At 49.0% G+C, this 21,955-nt stretch overlaps 1 protein-coding gene across 1 annotated transcript in view; it reads right to left on the bottom strand.

The window, feature by feature from the left end:
* The window catches only part of LOC128827339 (alpha-tectorin-like), a 29,499-nt gene that overhangs the window by 6,193 nt on the left and 1,351 nt on the right, over positions 1-21,955 (bottom strand). The window contains exons 2-5 of the mRNA XM_054011197.1: positions 4,497-4,535; positions 2,742-2,893; positions 1,498-1,779; positions 41-178 (exon numbers count right to left, since the gene is read on the bottom strand). Coding sequence (XP_053867172.1) covers positions 41-178; positions 1,498-1,779; positions 2,742-2,893; positions 4,497-4,535 — 611 coding nt within the window. The remainder of the gene's footprint in view (positions 1-40; positions 179-1,497; positions 1,780-2,741; positions 2,894-4,496; positions 4,536-21,955) is intronic.

The following is a 21,955-nucleotide window of genomic DNA, read 5'->3' as shown; positions in this document are numbered from 1 at the left end:
CTCCCAATTTTCCAGCCTGGAGTAATAAGGCGAGACCTACCTGAGCTGGGGTGCCCCCCAATCCAGTATGGGGGTCCCCACCACTCGCCGCCCCTGTTGTCCACTGGATATCACTGTAGTGCAGCATGATGAAGGACAGGTCGCCGTCAGTGGTTAGAACCACCTGGAAGGTGTTCACCTACAACAGTGCATGAGGAAGACAATCAGTGAAAATTCACAAACCAGCACATAAGACCAAGTTCTTCTCTGCACACGCCAGGTGTAGTCGCATGTTCACCCCTGACCCCGCCTGTGTGGGAAGGAAGCTCAGGTGCCACAGCCTAATCAATGCTTGGTCTCTTTGCTAAGGTGGACAATGAACGGGTTAAATTAGTGTTAGTGGCAGGGAAGGGCGGGTTGTCATGTCGATGCCTGTCCCTTAGGAGATGTGCTGACAACCACCACACTCACTCCAGACAAGCCACCAAACTGGCCACCAGATGGGAATAATGGGTTATTCAATGAAACAAGTGTTGAATATTTTGGAGGTTAGGAACCAGATTCTGATCTCTGCTCATATAAATCAAGAGTATCTCAATTATATTCAGTGGGGTTACTCCTGATCTACCCCAGGGTGAGTGATAGTAGCATTGAGCCCTGTGCTCCTGCACCCCTTTAGTCCTCTGGCCTGAGGAGCTCTGCAACCTGGTTTCATTGTCTTTGAAAGCTAATGTTCCTAACGACGTATTTAATGAAGATTTATCAAGACAGTTATTGTGTGTTTAATTATAAACAGGCATTTATTTAATGCGCATTAATGCAGGAGGTCATAGAGAGCTAGACGCTCAACTGGTGTAAATCACCATGGATTTCCAAGCAGCAATGCCAGTTCACCCCAGTTGAGGATCTGGCCCCAAAGCCCCCCCTCACCCTCCCTTTCAGTTTCTGTGAGAATTCCAGCTCGGACCCAGCAGCTGGCTTTAGCGAGATCCTTGTTTCCAGCTAGTTTTCCTGGAGAGATCAGATACCCTGGCTGAGGTAGTACAGGGGAGGGTGTAAGGAGCCACCCATTCAGTGGAGCCACTGAGCCATGCAGACCCTGCCAAAGGCTCACACCATTCACAGCTAGACATTGCACAATAGGGATTCAAGATAAACACAAGCCCACTCCTGCAGCTCCCACTGAGCTGAGCCACTGGACCACACACTCTCAGAGGTGGGGAGAGAAATAGAATCTAGGAGTTTTGACTCCCAGCCCCTCTGCTCTAACCATTGTACCCCACTCCCTACCCAAAGCTGGCACTAGAACCCAAGAGTCCGGAGTCCATGTCCCTGCTGTTTTAGCCATTAGACTCACTTTTCCCAGATTGGGGAAAAGAACCCAGGAGTCCTGACTCCCAGTCCCCTCCAGCTCTAACTACTTTACCTCACTGCCCTCCCAGAGGTGGTGTAGAACCTAGGAAGCCTGGCTCCAGGCCTTCCCCCCTCCACTACAACCAAGACCCTCTGGTACTTTACCTTGGAGGATTTGGAGCCATAGAAGGTCACGCGGTCCCAAGTGGCCACAAAGAGCCAGGTCGCAGTGAACTCTTCGTGGGGAAAGTAGGTGTTGATGTCAGCCGTGACTCTCTGCAAGAGCTGCGGGTCTCGGCTCTGCCGGAAACACACCTCACCCGTGATGCGGTTATCCACATCCGCCCAGAATGGCGCCACAAAGGCCCGGCCATCAGTCAGCGGGAAAGAGTCAGGTGTGAATTGGTTAACAGGGACGCCAAACGACACCACACCATTATTGTTCACCTGGGGGTGGGAAAGGAGCTGAGGGTCTATCTTTTATCACCACACATGTCCATTCCCCATACTCGCTGATCGATTGATCAATCTGTCTGTCTGTCTATCTATTTTGTATGCGGTGTCATAGCTGTGTCGGTCCCAGAATATTAGAGAGACAAGGTGGGGGAGGTAATATCTTTTATATATATATTAGTAATCTATTATGGCCTGAAGAGCTCTTTGTAAGCTTGAAAGCTTGTCTCTCTCACCAACAGAAATTGGTCCAATAGAAGATATTACCTCACCCACCATGTTTATCTAGGTATCCATTCCCCAACATACTGATTTATCTGTCCCCTACGCTCTTCTGTGTAGCAGCTTAGCTTTTTATAGCCTTATGTGGTCCTTGTCACTACACTCAGTGGATGTTGGAGCCTGTTTGTGCAGCCTTTTTTTACTGGCTACAGAAAGGCATTTGGTGGCTACCTTGACAATAGACCTCATTGCTGCCCTCTCTAAGGACCCCACTCCTGGAGGGTAGGTAGTTCAGCCTCCCTGGCTCATTCCACCCATGTGATCTCTGCATTGGTTAAGCCAGGAGGCCCTTCTATGTTGACTGGGGGATACTGATGCCTGCCCACTAAGTAGGGTGACCAGATGAGATGAAGAAAATATCGGGACACATGTCGGGGGAGGGTCCACCGGCGGATCAAAAGGGAAAAAAAAAGACCCAGTGGTGCCAGCGGAGCAAAATATCGGGACAAATTGCATCCCGACCAAAGATCGGTTGGGATGCGGGATAACCACCCAAATATCGGGATGGTCCCGATTTTATCGGGACATCTGGTCACCCTACCACTAAGCACTGGACTGAGACCCCATCCATTCATTTCTCAGAGGCCACCAAAGAGCCTGCCAGTGGAGAAGATCATCCTAGGGTTTGGGCTGCTGAGCAGAACACTCCCACGCAGAGGGAATGAGCAACTTACGTAAAGAGAGCGGTAATTCCTGTTGTAGAAAGAGAAGCGCACTGAGATGGGGATTTCAGGAGATGCCCCATCGTCTGCCTTGGGGGTTCTTCTGTCTCCAAACTTGGGTCCATATGGGTACATGAGTGTATCTGAGGAGACACGGGGGGATACTGAACAGTGTCATATGGAGTCAGCTCTCTGTCTGTCTACAGTGTTGTTGTAGCCGCGTCAGTCCCAGGATATGAGAGAGACAAGGTAGGTGAGGTGATATCTTTTATTGGACTGACTTCTGCTGGTGAGAGACAAGCTTTTGAGATATACAAGAGCCCTTCTTCAGGTTTGGAATAGGTAATCAGAATGTCACAGCTAAATGCAAGTTGGGACAGATTGTGTAGCAAAGGGAGTAAGCACACATTAGTGGCCAATTAATACCTGCAGTTATAGAACAAAGTGGGTTGGTGGGTTACAGATTGTTGTAATGAATCATAAAACTAGTATCGGTTCAGTTCATGACTTTAGTGTCTAGTGAAGTTAAACTTGCAGGCAGTCTTTTGAAGGCGCTGTGCAGGTTTCCTTTGAGGATGAGGACTGACAGGTCAGATATGGAGTGATGGCTTTGTGAAGAGTGTTCGCCCACCAGTGATTTTTTTTGTCCCACCTTGCATTTAGCTGTGACACTTTGATTCCTTTTTCCAGACCCGAAGAAGGACTCTGTGTAGCTCGAAAGTGTCTCTCTTTCTCCACCCAAAGTTGGTCCAATAAAAGACTTCACCTCACCCACTTTGTCTCTCTAGTATCCTGGTACCAACATGGCTACAACAACACTGCATCATCTCTCTATCTCTCTTGCCTATAGTGGCTATCTGTGTATTTATCCTGTCTGCCTCCCTACATAAGCAATGTGTGCATCTATCCTGTCTGTGTCTACACATCACCACAGCTCCAATGCTGCACCCGTCTGCCTGTGGTACTAGAAGCCCAGCATTGTGCCTCTGGGGCAGGGACTGACTCTTAGTGCTCATGCAGTGCCCAGCACAATGCGCCCCCAGTTCTCACTGAGGCCTCTGTCTGTTGCTTTGATAGCAACCATGGAGGAAGAGAGAGAAGGACGTGGCTGAGGACAGTGGGAGCGGCACAGGAAGAGGTGCTCATGCCCACAGTGCAGTGGGAAGGGAGCAGAGCGGCGATTAGGGCTAGATGAGTCTTGGGAGCTGGGAAGGGAGTAGGTAGTGAGGCAGTTTCTGTGACATGGGGGTGGAACTTGTGCCTGAGGTGAGCAGGGAGCTGGGAGGGGGCTGCTGAGGGTTGGGGTGATGTGGTCACCCCTCTTTATACATGGCAGTAGGTGGCAACAGCATCCTGCCCTCACTGGAGCTTGGCGGGGGGCATAGAGGAAGGAGCCACAATAGCTAAGATGAGAGGAGATGGAGGCTTGGATAGGATGTGATGGAGTTAGAGATCCAGTGGGGTGCAAGAGGAGGTGTCCTGCCCAGGGTTGAGTCCAAGGAGCTGCTGGGGGCACAGAGATCACTCCCTTGGGGTGCATTCAGTTCCACTTGGAGATTGACCCCACACTGGCCAGTTTCACTTGCTGCCTCTCATCCATTGTGCTCCCTGGTGGGAGTGTTTGCCCCAAACCATGCACCTGCCTGGACTTAGGGGTAATGACTGGCCCCCAGCACCCTCCCCCCTGCTAACAAGGACAAACACACCTCACAGTTAATGCCCCCCTGCTGCATGTGTGGAAATGAGGAGCGACTGAAGTCCACCTACCTGTATCAGCCACCGCTGCCCCAGAGAGCACCTGCAATGCTAAAATCAAAGGGAGATTAACAGAGGCAGGCAGTGGCTGGGTGGCCTTGCTTTCTGGCTGAGATACTAGCCCAGGGCAGAAGTGCTGACAGCTGTGCAGGGGCATTTTCTGTTCATAGAATATTAGGGTTGGAAGGGACCTCAGGAGGTATCTAGTCCAATCCCCTGCTCAAAGCAGGACCAATTCCCAACTAAATCATCCCAGCCAGGGCTTTGTCAAGCCTGACCTTAAAAACCCCTAAGGAAGGAGATTCCACCACCTCCCTAGGGAACCCATTCCAGTGCTTCACCACCCTCCTAGTGAAAAAGTTTTTCCTAATATCCCACCTAGACCTCCCCCACTGCAACATTGCTCCTTGTTCTGTGATCTGCCACCAATGAGAACAGTCGAGCTCCATCCTCTTTGGAACCCCCCTTCAGGTAGTTGAAGGCTGCTATCAAATCCCCCCTCATTCTTCTCTTCTGCAGACTAAACAATCCCAGTTCCCTCAGCCTCTCCTCATAAGACATGTGCCCCAGCCCCCTGATCATTTTCACAGACTAGGGCTAGCGGAGGTAGTGGCAATGTAAGCTTCCCACTACATCTATCCATTCCCATACACATAATCTATCTATCTATTCCCACGCATCATCTATTTCTTCCCACACATTATCTATCTATCTATCTATCGTTAATGTATTTGTCTGTCTTCTTTAATCTATCCATCCATTTGATCTAATCTATCTGATCTGTATAAAATCTCTCTCTTTTTGTTGTTTTTCACTGCGTTTGTTTTCTCTCTCTCTCTCTCTCAGCCCATCTGAGTGGCATCCAGGTGCTAATGCTTTCAGCAGTCCTCCTTGATGGGCTTTTCAATCTGACCTGGCCCAGCCACCCCTCTAGGGCTGAGAGGGGAGTTCGGTCTGGGGGGCCCAGTCACAACTCTTAGGAGATGCTAAAAGAATGAGTGTAGGGAGGTATATAAAACCTGGTGGCGATCTCTCTAGTGGGGGTGCGGAGGAGCCTTTCCTGGGGGCCTATTATCCTGTCACGGTGGGGTTCCTACACCCTCTCTGAAGCAGCAGGCGTTGGCCACTCTCAGAGACAGGATCCTGGGCCAACTGATCTGCTCTGCTCTCTCAATTCCCCTAAAGTCAGATAGCTCAATAGCCACAGTGCTCACAACCTTTCCTTTAAGTCCTCCACAGAGCATCCCGCGGGGTCCCCCAGCCTGCTCAGCCCTGCCTGTCACTGAGGAATGACCTAGCAGCATGCCCTGCAGGTTTCAGGCTGTTCCCGACCAAGACAGGAAGCGCAAACAGGCTGCCAGCAACTCCCTTGCTCTCCTATCACTGGTTCAGGCATCTCTGCAGATAGAGCCATGGCAGAGATGCCGTCCAGGTAGTCAGGTTCCAGGCTGGTTAGGGCTTCTTAGGTCAAAACCAACATCCATCAACCCAGAGGCCAACAGCCAGACAGACTGTCTGTGGGAAGTCAGGTACCTGAGCCTCTCGGAAGTGGGCTAAGAACCCCCTTTCACACAGGTCCTCAAGGGGGTGATGGTGTTCAGTCCCTACTGCTCTTGGTAGGGTTCTGGAGCTGAAAGACGCAGGTATTCCAGTCCCATGAGCCATCTACCTTGGAACAGCTGCCCTGGATCAGAGCCAATATCCTGCTTCTGAATGTGGCTTCAGAAGAAGGGACAGTGACTGTTCTGGGGTAATCTGCCTCTAAGATTCCTTTTAACATCCCGACAGGCTAGTTCCTCACAGAGGGGAAGGGTGGCCCAGTGGTTTGTGCACTAGCCAGGGAGCTGGGAGACAGGTCTTCAGTTCCCTGCTTGGTCTCAAACTCCCTAGGTGAGTCATCTAGTCTCTGGTCTGTTCTCCATCCATACAATGGGGATGACAGCACTGCCCTGCCTTACAGGGCTGTGTGAAGATAAATGTGTTAAAGGCTGTGAGTTACCCAGATACTAGGGTGATGGGGGCCAGATGAGCCCCTAAGATAGACAGAAACCCCAAAGCAGGAGAAACAATGGAGAGTCCTTGTGGCACCTTAGAGACTAACACATTTATTTGAAAGTATTAACATTAACAAAAATAACTTTTGAGTGGTAAGAGAGTGGCCCATTACAGACAGTTGACAAGAAGGTGTGAGTAACAGTAGGGAGAAATTAGCATTGGGGAAATTAAGTTTAGGTTTTGTAAAAGACCCAACTACTCCCAGTCTTTATTCAGGCCTAATCTGATGGTATCCAGTTAGCAAATTAATTCCAGTTCTGCATCTTGACATTGGAGTCTGTTTTTGAAGTATTTTTGTTGAAGAATTGCCACTTTTAGGTCTGTTATTGAGTGACCAGAGAGGTTGAAGTGTTCTACTGGTTTTTGAATGTTATGATTCCTGTTGAGGGGAGTTTTATATACCTCCCTACACTCATTCTTTTAGCATCTCCTAAGAGTTGTGACTGGGCCCCCCAGACCGAACTGTTTGTGTCCATTTATTCTTTTGTGTAGAGACTGTGGGCCACTCTCTTACCACCTCAAAAGTTATTTTTCCTGCCTTGGCATCCTGCTGTTAATTGATTTATCTCATTAGCCTGACCTCACACTTGTTAAAGCAAACCCCATCCTTTCATGTATTTATACCTGCTCCTGTATTTTTCACTTCATGCAGCTGATGAAGTGGGTTCTAGGCCACGAAAGCGTATGCCCAAATAAATTTGTTAGTCTCTAAGGTGCCACAAGGACTCCTCATTGTTTTTGCTGATACAGACTAACACGGCTACCACTCTCAAAGCAGGAGAGTTTATAATGGGATTCTTGCGGTTACGTTAACTAGAGCAGGACAGAAGTACTGTTTTGTGAAGGGATTTGTTCTGAATAGGAAAGAAATGTCCCAATTTTGAAATTCTCCACGAAGGAAAATTTTGAAAAAAAATTCATTTCAGGTCAATCAAAATGTTTCATTTGGGCAGAACTGAAATGTTTGGATTCAATTTTGACTTTTAAATTTTTTTTGTTATTTTGCTTTCTATTCTCATTCAGAATGTTAATACTTTCAAATAAAAGAGTCACTTCAAAATGAAAAGTTTAAACAGCACCTTTTGACGTAATCGGAACATCTTCCCCCCCATTTTCTTCTGAAACAAATTTCTGATGAAATTGACTTAATTTTGCAAAGCCTTTTGATTTCAGTGTATGCCAGCTGAATATGGTTTTGTCCAAGTTTCTCTGAACAGTTCTAATTTTATCCTTTATTATTCTAACTTCTCATTAGCCATCTAAATGGTTGATCTTTATTTTGCATCCTGCTAAGTTTTGGCCCTCACTGTGCCAGTGAGGTCCACATACTAATTCTTTTGCTCAGTTTTGAATTTGCTTCTTTTCTGTGTCATTGGAAGTCCCTTTGTTTTTGTGTTAAAAATCAGGGCGAATAAAATCTATCTTCTCTCTCCCATTCATTACACTCTATATATTTCTCATGGCCCCTCTTTTTTCCATGGCAGGCTTCTTTCACTCTTCCCATAGCCCTTCCAAAATCATTCAATCCCAGGTTGGTACTTACCCAATGCTAGCAGTCCTGGAAACAGCAGGTGACACTGTCTTGTCATTTCTGTCCCCTTGGCCACTTGAATCAGAAACTGTATTGAAAACCTAAGAGTTAATCATAAACATGTCTTGCATTTCCTAGTGCCTTGAATCCTGAAGGGTCGCACATTGCCTTACAGACTTTATACACCAGGCTTGTTCCCCCCCTGCTGAAATGCAGCTGCCTCTGGGTGAGGAACAGCAGCTATTTAACAGCTACTCAGCAATGCTTCCCATGGATCACTCACCTAGCGTTACAAGGCGGCCAGCTCTGGGGTGGGGTGCAGCAGATGTCTCTGGGATGGGCATCTGGTTTAAAGGTTACACGTGAGACTGGGAGTCAGGTCCTATTCCTAGGTCTATGAGGAAGCATGATTTAGTAATTAGAGGGAGGATTGTGACTCCCGTATTGTAGGGTCTGCCATTGTACGGCACTTCCCCTTTCTGTGTCTCAGTTTCCCTATTGCTAAAATGAGGACGACCTCCCAGCGGTTCTAAGGTTGAATGAATTCACGTTAAAGAAGGGCTCCGTGATCCTGGGATGAAAGGAACCGGAGTCAGTTCACCCACTTCTGGGTGGAGGAGCAACACAGTGGCTCACTCAGCACTGAAATGCAGCCACTTCTGGGGTAAGGTTGGGCAGCAATGCCACACGGAGGTCACTTGCCCAGCACTGAACTGCAGCCACGTTTGGGGTGGGCTGTGTCAGCTGTTTAACAGCCACACTGCAACTTAGATCACCTGGGGAGGGTCCAAGACGTGCTCCTTTCCTTTCCAATGGTTCCACAAATATTCTCCTCTTCATGTAGCATGAGATCGGCTGGAACCGAGACACGGGAATAAAGCTGCTGCCTCTTACCTGTGTTCCATCAGTGTGATCCCCCTAAATGCTTCTGGGTCCTGCGTGAGTAGCATGGTGTCTTTCTGCAGGGCAGGGGGGTTTATACCTAACATCTCAGGGGCGTAACTTACCGGGAACAAATCCTGGGTGCATCATAATACTGAATAGGTCCATTTTTCACCTCCAGCTCTGCTGGGACTCTTGGCAAGACCCGTTTCCCCCTCCAGCTCTCTGGGCACTAATATTAAATGGATTTATTGTGTTTCTTCTCCAAAGCCCTTGGCAAGAAGCAGGGGCAATAAGGGCCACGGTATTAATGAGCTGGAAAGAGGCAGGAGTGCTAATGTGGGGGGGTTAGCTGCCCCCATGGTGTCGCCACCGGACAGAGGGTGGGTTTGCCGGCACCTTCTCCAGGGAATGCATGGACACCTCTCTCCGTGCCGGGAGCCGAGGGGCAGGAGCAGAGAATGAAGCAGGTACAGATTACATGGCTAAGCCAGCTTGCTGTTGGCAGCGGGGAAAGATAATGAGTGGGGTCTAGTGGTCAGAGCAGTTAGGCGGGGAGCAGGGCCCCTGTGTCTGGGAAGCAATTGGAGTCTAATGGGTTAGAGCAGGTGGGTTGGGAAGCAGGTTCTATCCCTGGCTTTGGGGGGGGGAGTGGGGTCTAGTGGTTAGAGCAGGTGAGCTGGGGATCAAGACTCTTGGATTCCCAGCTCAGGGAGAGGAGTGGAGTCTGGTGGGTTGGAGAAGAGGGGAGGCTGGAAGCCAGGACTCCTGGGTTCTGTGCCCAGCTCCGGGAGGGGATGGGGAGTAGTGGTTCCTAGTCAGGACTGGGAGTTAAGATGGGCGTGTGATTATGAATCATCCTATTGTCTTCACCAGGGCTGTCCAGATGTCACCAAGAGCAGAATTCGGGCCATGGCTAAGTGTGAGCCAGAACAAACCCCAGTTCCCTGGGGCAGGCTGCGTGGCTAACACTAGGGAGGGTCCTAGAAACAGCAACCCTGCCTCTGACACCCGCTGGGCTGGGAGGGGGATGGGATAGGTACCTTACAAAGCAGAGCCGTGCAGGGGGTTTCTCAGTACGCCCATTGCTCCACCTCAGCATGACAGGGGATCGGCTGGGAACCACGGCCCTCCACAAGGGAGGGGCCTGAGCGGAGGATGGGTGGGGAAGAAGGAACTCCTAAGAACTGGACAGAGAAGCCTGACCCGCTCCTAGCTATGTGCTGGAATTCCCCTCCTCTGCACCCCCAGTCCTTCATGACGGCACTCCCGCGCCCTCATGAACCCTGTTCCCCTTCTCCCTGGGGCACATTGCATTCTGGGCCCTCTCTCGCCCCACGAGTTGCCCCATGGCCCATTGCAGTCCAGGGAGCAGCTCCCACTGATCCCTATGGGCCATGGGGCCAGCCTGGGTGTTTCTTAGCCTCAAGAGGGACATGTTCCCATAGTGTCCAGGGCCACAAGACCCCCCAGACTGGGGAAGGCCTTTATGAGCCAGGTTCCCCAGTCAGACTACATCTCCCATGGTACATCACGGTGTCCCACCATGGCCATCGCAGGTCATCATGCGAGTTGAAGCACAGCTGGGGATCCCAGCATATAAGGGTAAAGGAAAGCACAGGGATCCCAAACTACAGCTCCCGTGAGGGACCACGGCAACGTTCTCACACCAAAATACTTGGGTTGTTGGGGAAAGACTGAAAATGTCTTGGAAATCAAACATTTCCACAGGGAGCTGACATATCACCACAAGTCCTTTAGCAGGAAAACCTAGTGTTCCACCGGAAAAGAGACAGTCCACGCGGCGTGCCAAGGGCCTGGTTCAGGTCGGGGCAGTACCATGAATTTTGTCCAGTTCAGGCTGGGTAGCATGCCAGGGGGACCAGTTCAGGCCGAGGGAATCATAGAATCAATAGAATACCAGGGTTGGAAGGGACCTTTAGTCCAACCCCCTGCTCAAAGCAGGACCAATCCCCAACTAAATCATCCCAGCCAGGGCTTCGTCAAGCCTGACCTTAAAAATCTCTAAGGAAGGAGATTCCACCACCTCCCTAGGTAACCCATTCCAGTGCTTCACCACCCTCCTAATGAAAAAGTTTTTCCTAATATCCAACCTAAACCTCTCCCACTGCAACTTGAGACCATTGCTCCTTGTTCTGTCATCTGCTACCACTGACACCAGTCTAGATCCATCCTCTTTGGAACCCCCTTTCAGGTACCTGAAAGCAGCTATCAAATCCCCCCTCATTCTTCATTCTGCAGACTAAACAATCCCAGTTCCCTCAGCCTCTCCTCATAAATCATGTACTCCAGCCCCCTAATCATTTTTGTTGCCCTCTGCTGGACTCTCTCCAATTTTACCACATCCTTCTTGTAGTGTAGGGCCCAAAACTGGACACAGTACTCCAGATGAGGCCTCACCAATTTTGAATAGAGGGGAATGATCACGTCCCTTGATCTGCTGGCAATGCCCCTACTTATACAGCTCAAAATGCCGTTAGCCTTCTTGGCAACAAGGGCACACTATTGACTCATATCCAGCTTCTCGTCCACTGTAACCTCCAGGTCCTTTTCTGCAGAACTGCTGCCCAGCCATTCGGTCCCTAGTCTGTAGCAGTGCATGGGATTCTTCCATCCTCAGTGCAGGACTCTGCAGTTGTCCTTGTTGAACCTCATCAGATTTTTTTTGGCCCAATCCTCTAATTTGTCTAGGTCCCTCTGTATCCTATCCCTACCCTCCAGCATATCTACCATTCCTCCCAGTTTAGTGTCATCTGCAAACTTGCTGAGGGTGCAATCCACACCATCCTCCAGATCATTAATGAACATGCAATGAGGTCTGTTTCAGGCTTACTGCTGTGTCATGGGGTCCAGCGTAGGCCAGTCGGTGTGCCATGGGGTTTGTCCAGTTCAGGCTTGGTGTGTGCCATGGAACCAGCTAAGGCTGGGGGTGAGGGACATGCAGGGGGTCTGGCTCGGCCCAGTTGGCGTGCAATGGGGTCCAGTCCAAGCTGGCTGGCATGCCATGGGGCCTGGTTCAGGCTGAGGGACATGCCATGGGGGCCAGGCCAGGCCAGTTGGTGTACCATGATTCCAGTTCAGACCAGTTGGCATGCCGTGAGGCCAGGTTCAGTCCGGGGTTTGTGTCATGGGTCTGGTTCCTGGGTGAATCGGGTCAGTTGATCCAGTCCGGCCCAGTGGCCAGATCCCATAAGTGGGCACCGAGGCCCCAGCACTCATGGAATGGTGGCCCCAGCCCCGGAGCCCATAAACCCGGCTTCCCAGCACTGGCCAATCCCGGATTCTCTGGGTTCATTGCTTGCTGATTTCCTGCTCTCACCCCCCAGGAGAGGCACAGCCCACTCAGCCATTAACTGCCTGGGGAGCAGGCCATCCGTCTCCTTCAGCAATGTGCCACAGTGTGTAATTACAAACAGTGGGAGCTTTCACCCTCCATGGCCTGCCATTGTTCTCGCCCCCACACGCTGGCGCCCATTATCCACAGCATGATTAGTCATTAGGAGTTGGCTGGGGGGAGGGGGATAATGAGCCACCAGCCAAGCTGAATGAGGCCCAGCACAGTTAACTCCATAATATATGACATGGTGTGTGGGTGGATAGATGATGGGGTGTGGGGGAATGGTGGGATAAATGATAGGCATGTGGGAGTGGTTAGATATATGACAGGGTGTGGGGAGGATGGGTAGATGATGGGGTGTGGGGGGATGGTGAGATAGATGATAGGTATGTGGGAGTGATGGTGGCAGGGATGGATCGATGATGGTGCGGGGGGATGGATCGATGATGGTGGGGGGATAGATAGATGGTGGGGGGATGGGTCGATGATGGTGGGGGTATGGATCGATGATAGTGTGGGGATGGATAGATGATGGTGGGGGGATGGGTCGATGATGGTGGGAAGATGGATACATGGTGGGGGTATGGGTCGATGATGGTGGGAAGATGGATATATGGTGGGGGTATGGATTGATGATGGTGTGGGGATGGGTAGATGATGGTGTGGGGGATGGGTCAATGATGGTGGGGGATGGGTAGATGATGGTGGGGGGATGGATCAATGACGGGGGATATGGCGAAATGGTGGTGGGGGGATGGGTAGATGGAGGACGGATGGTACCTAGCAGTTGCTATGGGGAACTGCCACCTTTCCCCAGTTGTGCCCCCAGCACTGCTCCTTTTGACACGACCTGACGGCATTGCTGGTCGCTCCATGCTGGTGTGGGCGGCGAGGGTCTGTGGTGTCATCCCTTCTCTCCCTGGAGGCCTCCTCCCCAGCAGTGGCTGAGCTGTCCGCTCGCAGCACTGCTCTCACCCTGCCCCGGAGAAGGCCCTGGCCAGCACCCAGGACCCTCAGCCAGGAGGCAGGATCATGGGGAGCAGCATGCCAGGGGCCTCTTCACCCTCACCTCCAGGCGACACAGTGGCACCTACCAGCCCACGGTCCACGTGTCCAGGGCTGGGGGAGCTGACAGCCCTGGGCACTATGGGAGTATGTCTCCATTGAGGCTGAGATGCCTCAGGCCTGCCCCATGGCTCATGGGGATCTGAGGGAGACACTCCTGGGCTGTAGTGGGCAATGGGGCAGCCCCTGGGGAGTGAGGGGGCCCAGAATGCAGGGGCTAGTGGGAGGGGAACAGAGCAGGGAACAGCCACTCCTCCTGCTTGGGGGTGGGGCTGGTCTGAGGAAGGGGCCCCAGGGGCAAGAAGAGGCCGAGATGGGGCAGCAGGAGAGAACATGGGGGGCACTGGAGGGGTAGCAGGTCCCCAGCCCCTCTCTTTCCACTCTGGGGATCCCACCATGACTCTGCCCCCAGCTCCTCTATCTGCTCTGTGGATCCCCCCATGACTCTTCCACTGGCCCCACTCTATCAGCTGTAGGGTCCCCCCACCCCCATGGAATATCAGTGCTTGAGGGCTCCAGCAGATCAAGGCTCTGGGAGAAATATCGGGGCAGAGGGCTGATGAGAGGAACTCTCTGGAGGGAGATGACACCCCACGAGGCTTGGAGTGTCATTAGCCCAGGGGCAGAGGAATCCAACAGGGTCATGTGTGGATAGAAGATACAGTGCCCCTCTCAGTCCTTGCGCTGATCTCTACAAGTGGATTGAGCCCGGGGCTAATGCCGAGCCCCAATGTCGGCTCTTGGCTCCATGCATCAGTGCCCCTCATCAGGGCACCTAGCAGCTCAGCCCATTCTCCATGTTCCTGTACCCCCAGCCTGTCTCTGAGGGGCTGGGGAGATGGGGCAGAAGTGTGGGGATTGGACTGGAGAGGCAGGCCTTGCTCTGGGCTGGCATATACTACATGAGCGCTGAGCTCGTGAACCTGGCGCTCAGCTCCAAGGCAGGTGGAACTTTCTAACTCTCAGGCTTGGGTGAAGGTTGGTGTGAGGGCACTGGATAGGGAGCCAGGACTCCTGGGTTCTGTCCCGGCTCTGGGAGGAGAGTGGGGCAGGGTGTTGGCACCAGGGGCTACTACCCCTGAATGGATCTTTAATGGTTCCCAGCGGAGCAGATTACTGTCATACCAGTGAAAAAGGTCCACAGTAATTAACTTACATACACTGCAGTTTATTCGAGAAGGAATCACACAAGCAGTAAAGGGTTACGTTAAGCACATAACTTCTATGTTAGACATTAAAGAACTATACATTAAGAGCGATACATTCCTCTTAGCGAGCCTTTCGTTCACAAACTTACCCAAACAGGCCCTGTGCTAGCCTCACACAGTTCCTGCTTGGCAACCAGAGAAGGTGGTTACCAAATTTTATGGACAAATTCTTCTCTTCAGGTCTGGTCTCCTCAGCCCTCTGGTCTGTCTCGGATTCTTTCAAGGCAAGGCCTTGGCTTGCTGGAAACCCCTCTGGCTCACAATCCTACTCGAGTCCATGGAGCAGAGGTTTGGCTATTCTGTCGAACAGCATTGCTTCTTTAAGCGTTAATTAAGGAATAATCCCAAGAGTAATTTAATTTGCTTGATTTTTATACTCTTTTTCCTCAAAGGAATCATATGTCTTAAAAGCATGCCCAGAGGGTGTGTGGCTACTAATTTTTACCTAATTAATACTTTAGGAGGAGACTGCAGAGTGGTGCCAACTGAACATTACCCCACATTCCTCCCTTATCAATCATTCACATCAGCCCCCTGCGTGATGGCCTTCAACAGGGCCGAGATGCAGAGCCGGCTCTGGCTTTTTTGCCGCCCAAGGCAAAAAAGCCTCCCACCGCCACCCCCTTCCCCGAACCTCCGGTGGGGAGCGCAGCAGGGGAGGGTGCCGAGCCCGGCCGGGACTCTGCTCTCCCCGGCAGCCAGAGCACCGGGGGGAGGGCGGAGAGCCCGCCGCGGCTCCGCTCTCCCCAGCGGCCAGAGCGCCGCGGAGAGGGCGGCGAGCCCAGTCATGGCCCTGCTCTCGGGACGGAGAGCCGCGCCGTGCCGCCCCACTCCAGGTGCCACCCGAAGCACATGCTTGGTGGGCTGGTGCCTGGAGCCGGCCCTGCCGAGATTCCCCAGTCCACCCATGCTCCACTCAGGATGTTCTACTCGTGATGTTTGGTTTCAAGTGGACATATTTGCTGACCCAAAGATCAGTATTGATCATACACGCAGCCTGGAGCCAGTCAGTTTCACCTCTGGCATCTGCCTGATGCTAAGAGAAGGATTCTGCTTCCAGAATCCTCTTTGGCGGTTCAGTCATGTCAAGCCATGTTCTCCCCATTCATTTAGTACGGCCACACCAATTCGGCACCGTCCCAACAGTCCCCCATTCGATATTCAATTACCAAAGATGATTGTAATATTGCATCCATCATACCCACAGTTTGTACACTAACTATTAGATCATGTATCTCCTTCTCTGGTTTTTATAAAACTCAAAGCATTATTTTACGATTTTTAGTAGCATAATCCAACAGCTCAATCTTATACATTTTCCATAAAGCCTGTTTTTTCTTATATTGCTTACACATTTGGTATTCAAAACAGAAACATACAAGGAATAATGCTGCAGTGTTAGAAATTTAAAATAACATTGCCCATTCAACATCATTTTATGCTGTTACTTGACATTCAACATTATACCGAGCACACATTTGAGATCTTATTTTTTCTACAGCTTTTTAAACAATTTTATATTTTCGAGCAAACATATTTTTTACAGATATTAATAATCTAGTTGACTGTTCTGTTTGGTCTAGTGTGCCTTGATTAATTTGTATTTTCATATCCCAATCTGTATCATTTTACTCTATTTTCCTCAAATTTGGTGATGCTAATCTAGGGTGAGTCAGAAAGGTTTTAGTTATCTGAGAGTACCGTTGATATTGTTTATACTGGAAATGGGTTACATTTTTACAAGTACATTACATTTCTTTGTCAATAGGCCAGGTTATTTATTACTACATTACCCTTTTCCATTTGATACCAACATATGTCTTGGTTTATTTTATATAATTCCCACCATCCTTTTTCCACTGTAAATTCATGGTGACGTTACCCCCTTTGTATCCAAATTTCAATTTCCTTCTTTAACCAAGGTACCACATCCCCATTGGACTCCTAGTATTTGCTTCCATCCTAATCCAGGTATCCACCATAATCCATTCCCTTCTGGTACTATTTGATAGTACCCTGTTTCATTTCCCCAGGCGCTGTTATATTTTTTGTTGTATGTGAGTCTATGTGAGTTCTGACTGTTTTGCATAAATACTGTGTGGTGCCTTAGTTTTCCTGTGTGTTGCACCAATGCTTAGGGGGTCGGAACAAGGGTGTGTGACTTGCTAAGACCCTTGAGGGCAGGGAAGGCTACTCCAGTTGCCTGTACATAAGCTATAGAAGGTACTTTTCGTAACCTAAAACCTAGGAGGGGGGATGCGACCAGGTGCCACTTTGCCCGGGAGGTGAGCCGAAGACCAGGAGGAGGAGCAATGGGCATGTTGGAGGTCGGGTTGCTAGAAGCTGGGCGGTCTGTGGTTGGGAGAGAGGCAGGGAGTCCAAGATGGACTTGGCTAAAAGTTACTGATTCCCGTGCCAACAAATCCATTCCACATTGTGTACCTGTTAATTAATAAACCCTCCGTTTTACAATGTTGGCTGAGAGCTACAGCTGACTATGGAGCTGAAGTGCAGGGCCCGTTGGCTTCCCCGGGAGCCACGCCCAGGCGGACTCACTGCGGGGATGCTAAATGCCCTGAGGTCAGACACAGGAAGGCCAAGACCACTTAGGCTTTTTTGCCCTGGCAGGAATGTGAGGAGAGCAGGGTTTTGACTGGCTTTTTAGAGAGCAGTTTTAGAACATTAGCCTGGTGACTCTGTGACAGACTGTTGATTATTCACTCCTTAGGGACTAAGATTACAGAAATCTTAAATTTAGATTCCTTGTGTATATATATACACTATGATTACAATCTGGAATTTTTATATGTTTATATGTTTAGGACCATTGTGACGTTTTTGTGTTGATTTGGTTACATTAATTTATCCTTCCATATTTTACATATTGTCCCCATCTAGGTATGACATCTTAAAGCACATTTATGTTAGGGTACTTTTGTTTGAACACTTTAAATACGGATTTATTACCATACCCCAGTAAACAGGTGTTTTTGTGTGCATCAATTACATTTTCATTGATACATTTTCATATTTTCAATAATGTTATACAATTTTACAGTTGATCCTATAGTTATGTGTATAACTGGACTTTTAGTTTTAGTTTTAAACTAAGCCCCTTGAATTATGTATTCCTGGGGTGCTTTTTTCCAATGGTGTTGATGTGTCTGAGGGTTTTATTATGTGGTGTATGTGGGTCTCACAATTCCCCAGTGTTGGTATTAATTGCTTGGGATACGTTGGCCCCCAATGCATATGCACCATTTGTTACACTTGAGGTCCCTAAACACCTTTTGTTAGTTGGATTATATTCTCTCTTAACTACTAAAGCACGTTTTCCTGAAGCTTCTTGCCACCCTTTTGTTAATATCTTGGATGTTAAACCCTGTACCCACACAGAAATACATGCCTTATTTGCTACATGAAATGTCCACATTCCCTGAGTGTCTTTTATGGCCTCAAAGGGAATGACAGATTCTGTTACCATAGAGTGCCAGATTCCCCCATCTTCCACATTCTTCCTTCGTATCATCCCCTTTACCGGGTTTAGCAACTTGATATTCCTTTACTGAGTTGTGGAGAGCTTTTGTACTGGAAAATCAGTTACCTGGATAGAAATTTTCTTTTATTCCCTTTTACTTTGCTTTCTTTTAGCTTTTTTCCCCCTCTCCCTTTGATCCTAGTGAAATAAATGCTGCTACAGTAAACATCAGAGAAACAACTCTAACATGACTTTTATACAGGACTTTTTTGCGGAGGTTGGCTTCAAGTTGTTGCCCACAGTAAGGTTCACTTTGGCTAGGACTTTGATTAACTCTGCACTGTTATCTATCCCAATACTGGAATTTAGACTTTCCAAAAGCTTTTTTTTTTAAACTTCTCCCTCCTCAGAGAATTACGCCTGGAGGCTGCTTTCAGATTTTGAGATTTTCCTATACTGGTAGTATATTAAAAGCAGGAAGCCTACTACACAACCTGTGAGGCCACTGGGTAATTAAGGTCTCCTTAGCACCTTGGATCACCCAAGAAGAATAAAGCCAATATAGAAGATAAGAACTAAAGAAATTATAGTAAAGATTAGTGACAATTAGTTTACTAGAATTCTTTGAGAGGATTAACAAGGATATAGTCACAGTGATTTAGTGAATATAGTGTACTTGCATCTTCAGAATGTCTTTGAACCCTTACTGAAGGTTTTTAGGCAAGGTGAGCTGTTATAGGATAAGACAGAAAGTCCTTTATGGATCAGGTTTCAGAGTAGCAGCTGTGTTAGTCTGTATCCGCAAAAAGAACAGGAGTACTCATGGCACCTTAGAGACTAACAAATTTATTTGAGCATAAGCTTAAATTTGTTAGTCTCTAAGGTGCCACAAGTACTCCTGTTCTTTATGTATCAGTAATTGGTTAAAAGATAAGAGACAAAGGGCAAGAATAACTGATTAGTTTTCAGAATGAAGAGAGGTAAACAGTGGCATTTCCAAGGGTCTTTATTGGGAAAAGGAAGTACTGTTAAATGATCGATATATTAAAAAGGCAAACAATGATGTGGCAAAAATTTGCAGACGGCACAAAACCTCAAGATAGTCAAGTCCAAAACAGACTTTAAAGAGTTGCAAAGTGATTTTACAAAACTGAGTGACTAAACAGATGAAATTCAATGCTGACAAATGCAAAGAAATGCACGTTGGAAAAACATAATTCCAACTATACATGTAAAAGAACGGGGTCTAAATTAACTGCTACCACCCAAAAGAAAAAAAGATTCTGTTATCATTGTGTATAGATCCCTAAAAACATTCACTTAATGTGCAACAGCCATATCCGAAAAAAAGCACAGAAAAAAAAGCAACCAAAATTGTCAAGGGTCTGGAAAAACTTTATATAAGAAAAAATTAAGAGTAGGACTTTCCATCTTGGAAAAGAGATCACTAAAGGGGGGAATACAACAGAGGTCTATGAAATCCTGACTGTTGTTGAGAAAGTAAATAAGAAAGTGTTACACCTCTACCTCAATATAACGCTGTCCTTGGAAGCTAAAAAATCTTACCTCGTTATAGGTGAAACCGCTTTATATCGAACTTGCTTTGATCCACCAGAGTGCGCAGCCCCGCCCCCCCGGAGCACTGGTTTACCGTGTTATATCCGAATTCATGTTATATTGGGTCGCGTTATATCGGGGTAGAGGTGTATTTACTTTTTACATATATAACACAAGAACTAGGGGTTACCAATTAAGATTGCTAAGAAGTACGTTTAAAATAAAAGAAAGGAAATAAACACAGGAAAATTAACCTGTGGAACTTCTTGTCAGAAAATGTTGTAAAGGCCAAGACTGGGTATTTTTTGTTGTAAAAGAAAAAGATCAATTCATAGAGGCTGCGAGCCAAGATGGGCAGGGACGGTGTCCCTGGCCTTTGTTTGCCAGAAGCTGGGAATGGGCTGCAATGATTACTTGATCATTGTTATTTTCCCTGAAACACCTGGCATTGGTCATTGTTAAAAGACAGGACGCTGGGCTAGATGGACCTTTAGTTTGACCCAGCATGTTTTTATGCTTGTGCCCCTAAGTAGGGTGCTCATTGTACTGAAATTTGAGTAATTTAACAATCTTCTGGCTTATTCTTTAGCTGGAATCCTGTGGCACAGACAGGACTAGTAATCACATCGCCAACAAGCCATAGCAAATTTCACAGCATACTTCTTGCTTCCATAAATTTATAGATTAACCTGTAATAATATAAACAAACAAAACAAAAACAACACACACAAGGCCTCTGACCGGACCTTATAGGTTAGTACATACTGTGCATTCATTTCTGAACATTGTTATATTTAGTCCCTTGGCAAGTATAATTGGATTTGATCAGAATGTTTTACACGTCTCCATCTGGAGTGGTTATTAAAACTGCCAAGGGACTGGCCCTATACTGGAAAGGGTTTCCTTTATATGGGGATTATTTTACCTTTGTTTACCAATTCTAAGCATTACTGCGTTTTCTATTTTTCATTGATATTTTAATTTCAAAAGCTCTTCCTTTTGTTTGTGTTGATTTCTCTGTCCAAATGTTTTCCAATGTCTGCATCACATTTGCTACCCAGATCTTCTCCTGGACCTGCTCAGGCATTTGTTTCTTTGGTGTTAACAGGAACTCAGCAGTTCTTATAATTTAGCCTGTTATTAATTCAAAGAGGTTAATAACATAACAAAGAATCAATTACCAAATGACAAATTCAGTACAGAGAACCATTTAGTCCTGGCTACTACAACAGGGGTAGATTTACAATTATATTTTTATAATATAATCATGAGATGTCATTTGCCATCCGGTTTCTGTACAAGCCAGAATGGGGGGTTGCAGGGCCTTTGACACTTTACTACTACCCCTTGTGCTTTTAGATCCTGCAACAGGGTTTGGGTTTTTTTTATGTGGGAAGCAGCTTCTGCTGGATAGGCAGGGCTGGCTCCAGTGTTTTTGCCGCCCCAAGCAGTGGGGTAAAAAAAAAAAAAGGCGCGATCGGCGGCAGCTCTACCACCGCTGCTTCATTCTTCGGCAGCACTTCGGCGGCAGCTCTACCGCCGCTGCTTAATTCTTCGGCGGCACTTCGGCAGCCAGTCCTTCCCTCCAAGAGGGACTGAGGGACCCGCCACCGAATTGCCGCTGAAGAGCCGGACGTGCTGCCCTTTCCGTTGGCCGCCCCAAGCACCTGCTTGCTGCCCTTGTGCCTGGAGCCGGCCCTGTGGATAGGAATAATGAGGACAGGGACGGCTCCAGGCACCAGCCAGGGACGGCTCTAACTTTTTTGCCGCCCCAGGCAAAAATAAAGAGCGCCGCCCCGCCGTAACACCCCCCCCTCCAGCGCTGTGCCGCCTCGCCCCACCGAAGCCCCCCCCCCCCCGAACACTGCACCGGGTCGCCCAAACCTCCGAGCGCCACGCCGGGCTGCCCAAACCCCCTCCCCTCCGAGCGCCGCCCCGCCATAACACCCCCCCAGCGCCGCGCCAGGCCGGCCAAAGCTCTGCCCCAGCACCGCGCCGCACCAGGCCGCCCAAACCCCCTGAGCTCCATGCTGTGCCGGGCCGGCCAAACCCCCGCCCCCCCCCGTTGCGCCGCGCCGGGCCGCCCAAACCCCTACCCCTCCGAGCGCCACGCCGGGCCTCCCAAAAACCCCGAGCGCCAGGCCGGGCCGGGCTGGGCCGCCCAGACCCCAGAGTGCTGCGCTGGGCCAGGCCGCCGAACCCCCCCCCCCAGTGCTGCGCCGCCGAAACACTCCCTACACTGCCCGGCCGAAACAAAACAAAAAACAAACAAAAAAACCTCGAGCGCCGCCCCACCGAACAAAAAAACAAAAACACCGCGAGCGCCCCCCGCCACCC

This window comes from Malaclemys terrapin, chromosome 21 (assembly GCF_027887155.1).
Source record: "Malaclemys terrapin pileata isolate rMalTer1 chromosome 21, rMalTer1.hap1, whole genome shotgun sequence".
NCBI classification, from domain to species: Eukaryota; Metazoa; Chordata; order Testudines; family Emydidae; genus Malaclemys; species Malaclemys terrapin.
This window is presented reverse-complemented; position numbering and strand designations above follow the sequence as displayed.